Source organism: Salarias fasciatus, chromosome 4 (assembly GCF_902148845.1).
Source record: "Salarias fasciatus chromosome 4, fSalaFa1.1, whole genome shotgun sequence".
Lineage (NCBI taxonomy): Eukaryota > Metazoa > Chordata > Actinopteri > Blenniiformes > Blenniidae > Salarias > Salarias fasciatus.
Genome location: NC_043748.1, coordinates 9,921,933 through 9,929,273, shown reverse-complemented (window position 1 = coordinate 9,929,273; position 7,341 = coordinate 9,921,933). Strand labels below are relative to the sequence as shown.

At 41.9% G+C, this 7,341-nt stretch overlaps 1 protein-coding gene across 2 annotated transcripts; it reads right to left on the bottom strand.

The window, feature by feature from the left end:
* Positions 1 to 968: 968 nt before the first annotated feature.
* Positions 969 to 7,341, bottom strand: nubp1 (nucleotide binding protein 1 (MinD homolog, E. coli)). 2 transcript variants are annotated; one of them, XM_030090452.1, is made up of 10 exons: positions 7,299 to 7,341; positions 6,031 to 6,135; positions 5,605 to 5,738; positions 5,069 to 5,137; positions 4,773 to 4,805; positions 4,594 to 4,684; positions 4,350 to 4,504; positions 3,002 to 3,112; positions 2,428 to 2,614; positions 969 to 1,822 (listed from the first exon to the last, which is right to left on the bottom strand). In XM_030090452.1, the coding sequence occupies exons 1-10, from the start codon at positions 7,327 to 7,329 to the stop codon at positions 1,770 to 1,772; spliced, it is 969 nt and encodes a 322-aa protein (XP_029946312.1). In that variant the 5' UTR covers positions 7,330 to 7,341; the 3' UTR covers positions 969 to 1,769. The 2 variants fall into 2 exon arrangements, with proteins under 2 accessions (XP_029946312.1, XP_029946313.1); XM_030090453.1 differs by lacking the exon at positions 4,773 to 4,805.

Sequence of the window (7,341 nt, the reverse complement as noted above, 5' to 3'; positions counted from 1 at the left end):
CTGTGACTTGCCGAAAAAAAGTGAAAACGATTTGCTTCCCTGACATTTTGGCAGTGGATTGATGCGGCGCAGACTCTGACCTCAGCAGGTTGCAGACGTTCAACGATAAGTTTAATCATTGATCCTTTGGCTGCCTGAGCTGTCCCCGGTCGATGTAGGAGCAACAGTTTGATAAAGCTTCTCAGATGCTGGTTTTCACCTCATTTCTCTCCCTGAAACCTGACATCCATGCGATCGCTGTGAGTTGAGGCAGATGCTGTAACCATGGAGATGAGGCTCTCTCTCTCTCTGAACAGGTGAGGCTCGGATGAGCTCAGTGTCAATCCACCATATCCTCAACCTCCTCAAGTCGATCGTACTTAAAATAAAACTCAACATGATTAAGATCCATACAGTGAGTTTTTGTCTAAAGATGAGCAGAGAGATAAAGATTTACTGGAAACTCCCGAGTGGAACTGGTTTGGTGAAAAAAGACATGTTTGGGTGCCATGCCTGAGCGATGAGAGCTTGCCAGTTGCCAGGCCTGGCAAACAAACACGCCTCGTTTCACCAAACCAGTTCCACTCGGGAGTTTCAGTAAATCTTCGTCTCTCCACTTTGGTTAAAGCTGTAATTGTTCAGGCATGCACCTGCCGCACCTCCGTCTGACAATGAAGGCAATGTTCACATTTAACCTTGAAAAACCAGACAGAAACTTCACAGCAACAAACACTCATGAGAGATTTTTGCCGTGAAAGCATCAAGTATCAAAACTTTTACATAACAGCGAGAAGTCACAGCTCTGGGGGAGTTTGGGAGGGAAATGAGATCCGACACTCCACACTGAAAACAACTGCTGTCCAGGTAGAACAAAAACAAGCTCAACCCAATCGTGAAAGGCTTGCCAAGTGAAAATATTTAAGGTATGAGGAAGAAAAAAGTGAACTTGATTAGATTAACATTGAAAACAACATCATGGACCCACTTAGTGATTTGGTCATTTATTCCTTTAATTACTATAAGCATGAGCATTAAACAAAAAAAATGGTCAAAAATACATCTTTTCATAGAAACTCCGAACATTCACACTTTGCCATTTATGGTATAATTACAGAAAATTTAGAGAACAGAGTGCATGTGTGTAACATGAAGGTGATTCAGACCTATAATAGATGGAATAAAACCAGTTGCTCTAGAATTCAGTCAGAATAGAAAGTGAAAGCTTCGTGGCAAAAGCAAACCCAACTGAAATTTCAAAGTGTGCGGTCATCAACCCTTAAGAATTTCAGGTGGATTCCAAAAACAATTTTGGTCTTAAAGAAGACCCCATCCTCACCGCGCCCCGCCCCCACAAACTGACTAAACAACATGTCTGATCATGTTCTGTCAGTGTTATTCAATAATCCCAAACCCAGCAGCGAAATGATGCGTGGTTCTATTGTCCCTGTAAACACAGCTGCTTGGTCATCTTTTGTTTTGCTCATCAGGACACAAAGCTTCATTTTCCACGCCGCAGCCACATGTTGGATTCAGCAACAGAGACACACTATGGTTAAAATCATGCTGTTTGTAAATACCCACGGCTTCGATGTGTCTCTGTATAAAATGTTTAGTATATTTTGTGACTGTTGTATTTAGATTCTGTCAAAAATCCATCCAAGTGCTGAGTTTGATAAGACTGAAGGATCAAATTCTCCTGATGGTTTCCTCCGTGTGCTTCTTATTCAGTAGTTTTCAGTAGATCTGCCTCAGTGTGCCGGCCTCGTATGGATGAAAGCCTTTCCCTGGGTTCAGGTGGTGCTTCGCTCCTCCATCATGCTGTTTGAACAGAAGTCCCGGATACCTGAGTGATGAGAGACGAGCGGATCGGGAGGCACGTCAAACACAGGAACACTAATTAATCAACCGCACTTTTATTGTTGGGTCTCTCTCTGTTCTTTCATGTTAGGACTCTCCTGTGAAAGCTGTCAAACGGATCATCTGATTATATGACATTAATCGCACAGATGCTGCAATTACACTTTGTAGCATTTTCACTTCTTCCTCTTAAGCTGGCTGCTTCCTGTTGGTCAAGTTTCCACTTCTTGTTTCATTACATTTAATTCAAAATTAGGACCTGGAATAAACTGTCTATTCATCAAAAACCGTAAGACGCTTCTCTGGAAAAAGGAATCTGTCTGAGTTGGTGCTGAACTCTTACGTCAAAGGAAGACTGAGCCTACAGGAGAGTGTGAGAGGCGGCCTGTGGACATTAACAAAGACATAAATTGTGTGTCGGATCTTGTTTGGTTCAGTTACTAAACCAGGTCATGGATACAAGTCCTGACATCCTCCTGTCTATGTGTGTGAATCGGTGAATTGGACTGATTGTGTGACCAACGCTAGAACAATAAAAAGCACTTCAGGTCAAGTCCATTTGCGATTTATCTTTCCGATAAACGAACTCACTTTGCACTATTCTCTGGTAGGCTTGAGCAGCAGGAGAGTCGGGCACTTCAGCGAGGAAGGACCGGCCCTCATCGCAGCTCCGCGCGATCCTCGGGTCGAGGGGGACCTTTCCTAAAAGGGGTAGATTTAGATCTGCGCACATCTGCTCAGCACCCCCGCTGGTGGGAGGGAAGATCTGCGAGGTATTCTGTAGGAGAAAGGACAAAACATATAAAAATATAAACTACCAAGAGAGATACACAATAAGTTTTCATACACTGTCTTCATAAACATGCAGTGAACTGCACCTGATCAAGGATTTACACTTCAAGTCAAACATCTCACGACTTCTTCTAAATAAATGAAGAACATGATGGAACAGGTTTGTTCCTCATAATTTTTCTACCATATACTGTTCCCCTTTTTTGTTTCATATGTATTGTTAATCAAACCTTTCCTGAGATATGCCTTAAAACTGTCTAATTTCTGCGAATGCAGTGAATGAGCTCGTCTGTGCAGAAATGATTCGTGCGGTGAGATCATGTTCACGCTGATGAATTTGTTTTCATTGTGCGTTGCCTCCTCCGTCAGTCACCTTGCATTTGGGACAGACAAATCCGCTCATGTTCTCCACCACTCCTATTATTGGCAGCTTCACCTTCCGACAAAACCTGATCTCCTTCCGCACATCCTGCAACGACACCTCCTAAAGAGCAACACACAAACAAAGCAAACCGAAAGCGAAAGGCAGGAGTCAAAGCCTGGCATGAAGATGAAAACAACATAATCGCAGCAACCGCCATTTGTAAACACACTGAAGTATTTTTCTGTGGAGGAAGAATACCCAACCCTGTAAGTTTGGGTAATTCCAGCCTGGCATGCGGCTGGTCTGTTTGGGTGAGGGCTGAACAAACAAGGAAGTGATTCTGTTAAGTATCAAACCACAGCCTAACTAGAGAATCAAGCTGTTGTTTTTCCACTCTTCAGGCTAACTAACTGCGCTTGGATCAGAGATCAAAAAGCCAAGGCAGCTTAATGATTAATAAAAAGAAAGAAGAATCTTGGAGATTTATTGCTAACAGAAAAACATTTGACATATTATCATCATCCTTCCATCCAGCACTTTTCTTGTTGACAAATTATTTTTAAAATAAAGACCTCTATCACAGTTGGCTACTAACCACTATTAAACTAAAATGCACCCTTGCAGGTTTGATGTTTGGTTCAGTTATGGCCAAGATAACCTGACTGAATTTGGTCTGAGAAGCCGATTACCGTGGACAAATGCAAAAGAATATGTGCAGACAGACCCTTGACTTAAATAAAAGTAACTAATCAATAAAAGAATTGTACAGATCAGAGGTGGGGAATTCCAGTCCTGGATGGAGGGATGAAAGTCTTGCATGTTTTGTCATCACTAAGCTCTGATATTAGTTACTTATTACAATAGGGTGTGTTGCCACTGGGAGGCTTTGAAAACAGGCAATACTGCTGACTTCCTACTATCCACTGCTTTCAAAATTAAGTGTGGTTCAGAATGTTTTAAAAAGAAAAGTTAATATTTTTTTGTCTGTATTTTATGGGTGGAGTTGTCTTCAATCTGATTATGATCAAACAGCATCCTCTGGCGGTTGCCCTAAAGCACACGCCTCTTTATTGATGCACTCAGCTCCAGCAGCTGAAGTGAAGCAATGACAATCCTAACCAAGGAAAAAAAAAAAACAACTCAAGAATGAAAACTAGGCATGTTTTGCCACATGATGTAAATCCTAGTCAGCCTCAAAAACAAGAGAGCTAGGAAAAGTATGGAAATAAAAATGAAAAATCACAGCCCAAAATACAACATCGCCCATCTACATCTTGCTATATTTGTATACGTTGCCAGTTCACATGAAAGCCAAGGCTTAATCACAGACTGTAAGTGTTTGAGAGAATCTGTGCACCTGTGGTGTGGTGATAATGACGGCTCCATCAACATGGGTGGAGCTCAAGTACTGGACGACTGACAGATGTTCATCGGAGGTGCCCGGCGGCGTGTCCACGATGAGGAAATCCAGCTCGCCCCAGTCAACATCCCGCAGAAACTGCTTGATCATTCCTGATTGGACACATATACAGTAAAAGTTAGAGATTAAAAAGAAAAAACCATCACACACACTGAGGCCTGCTCTAACACATATAACACACCATTTTTTTTCGGTCCTCTCCAGATCACCGCATCGTCAGGACTGCTGAGTAGAAAGCCAATAGACATGACTGCCAGGTTGTCGTCAACATACTGAAAGACATACAAATACAAATGTTCAACTATAATTTTTTAAATACTGTTTGAAAAATATTAATTGGCACCTCTTCGACCGACTCACCACTGGAGACCAGCCTGAGCCACTCTGGTGAACCTATGTGTGACAAAAGATGCAAACATTCCCCAAGCTCACTAAGATGCATATAAAACAGTTCTGTGCAGGAGTTTCAGGGTGAACTAACAGAAGACAAAAATTCTGGATTTGGTGTGACCCGCCAGCAGGTGAGCAAAGCAAAGATCTTCTGTGGATGGAGTTTGGCTCATATCTTAAAACCGTCATTAAATGCAGCACGTACACATTGTCCTTCATTTACAAATGTGAAACCACAGTTCATTGAATTTGAATCATTAAAGTACCTGCTCTCCCTCTAAACCCATTATTCGAGGAATTGATGGGCCACAGATGTCTACATCCAGCAGGGCTACCTGGAGGTAGAAAAAAGAAATAAGAATTAAAGCATTCAGTGACAACTTCAAACTTCAAACTTTACAGTGGGGTAAAGAGTGCCCAGCTTTGTCATTCATCTAATGAACACTGTTTTGTGTGTGTGTGTGTGTGTGTGTGTGTGTGTGTGTGTGTGTGTGTGTGTGTGTGTGTGTGTATACGAACTGTGCTGAAAGGTTGACCAGACCTGAGGCCTGGTAACCTTAGCTCCGTTAGGCTGTGCCTGCACTGACCTCTAGTGGTAAAAAGCAGCATCACACAACACAGAGGACAGTTTTGGTAATCTGTTTTTGTTTCAGAAAACAGAAGTAAACTCATTTTAATTTTCAAAAGTGTGAATCAAGTAACATTTCTTCTTCCTTTTTTTTTTTTTTTTTTTTTTAACTGAACCTTCAGCTCGGAGGTCACTAATTAGCCTGGAAAATTCAAATGAAAGCAAGGCGATTACCTCCTTGGTGCTGTCACTCGCCAGAGCGTGGGCCAGGTGAGCGCTAAAGGTGCTTTTGCCCACGCCTCCTTTCCCAGACAGCACAAGGATCTTGTGTTGGACTGTCGAAAGCTTCGCTCCGATTTCTGCGATTGCTGTGATGAGATGGAAGAGGAGATGAAGCAGTGAGATGCTGTGAGGCTCAAAATAACATAACACAAAACCTTCACTGTAATATTACGGGTGAGACACGAATCTAAGAATGATGTTAAACTGGCAACAGTGATGTGCCTTAAAAGACAGCTGAGATTTTACACAGAAATAATGAAAAGCTTCAAGACTTGAACACCTGTGAGACAGACTTTTTGAAATCTCACAAGTTTCAAATGTGTTGACCAGTCCTGTCATCACGCATGAGCTGCATAAGGAAATCAGAAGTGACCTTACCTGGGTCGGGTGCACTTGCAGCTCCAGAGGCACACAGTTTCTGGTTGGGACAACCCTGACATGACGCAGATTTTCCTGCTTGCTCACTCTGTGTACCTGGACAGTCTAAAAGTATAAAACAGAGTTAATCTATGAAGATAATGTGAAGATCATAAGATCATTTGGGCAGTATTAAGGTCATCAGTCCCATGTTCTGACTGACCATAAATCCAGGTCACCAAATCATGATCCCACATGCTCTTCAAACTCGCTGTGTTTATTTTCAGATATAGATTTACATCTTATAGTATTAAATGCACTGTATACACCTGGTTTGAAGTATTTTCACCTTCAAGACAGCCTTCATTCTTTGTAATATAGTCTAAAACTTGAATGCACCACGCAAACATACAGCTACACCTGGGAGGGTGAACTGGGACTGGTCCTTCTTGCAAGGTGCACAATTCCCCCACATTATGCTTTGGCCATTTTCCTTGCTCTTACTAGCATCACCTCCCTCTGCACCTGGATGTGTCTCTGATGTGTGTTGGGGTGAGATCCACTGTATGTCTGATGGACACTTGCAGGACAACGTTCAGGTATGTGTCTGATCCTGGTGCAATAATAATGATAGCAATATTGATTGTTGATGTTACATTTCTGCAGTCTTCCACTCCTTTGTTGGACTTTTTTTTCTATCGGCTTGGCCTCCAAGCTTTTAGTTTGGCCACTATCTAATCTATTTAGGTCCCACGTCCCCGGTGCACTCATTCCTCTTGTTCAGTAAATAGAGGTTAGTGGATATGTCTGCAGGTTTGTTTTACGTCACACAATTGTAGGTTTTAATTAATTACACGAATTTCGAAAAGCGTGGTATGACAGGAGGGGACATTTGAGTGAATTGCGGGAAAGCGCCAGCGATCAGTAGCCATGACTTTGCAGTTTTTTAAAGAAATATTGTGGCATTTATTCACACAGATACGATGTACACTTGAGTACGTTGTGGCATTATGTTTTGCTCAGGCTGTTTACGTGGCGTCATTTACCAAACAATAGCATCAGGAGTCAAAATAAAAACTTTAACAAGGTTATATTTGGAGTTTTGTGTTCACTGTTATGCTCATGACATTCACTGACAACAACACCAAAAGTAGAAAAGCGACTTTATAACGTGATGACAAAATACCAGTTTTTGTAATTCTATGTCGATTTGATTAAAGGCCAAATGTAGCTGTAGTGTCTAATATAACTGTGACTTTTGTTAGAATAAGTTAGTTTTTTTTACTCACGCTCTGGCGCATCTTCAGGGATGTCCGCCATCGTTGAATTGCT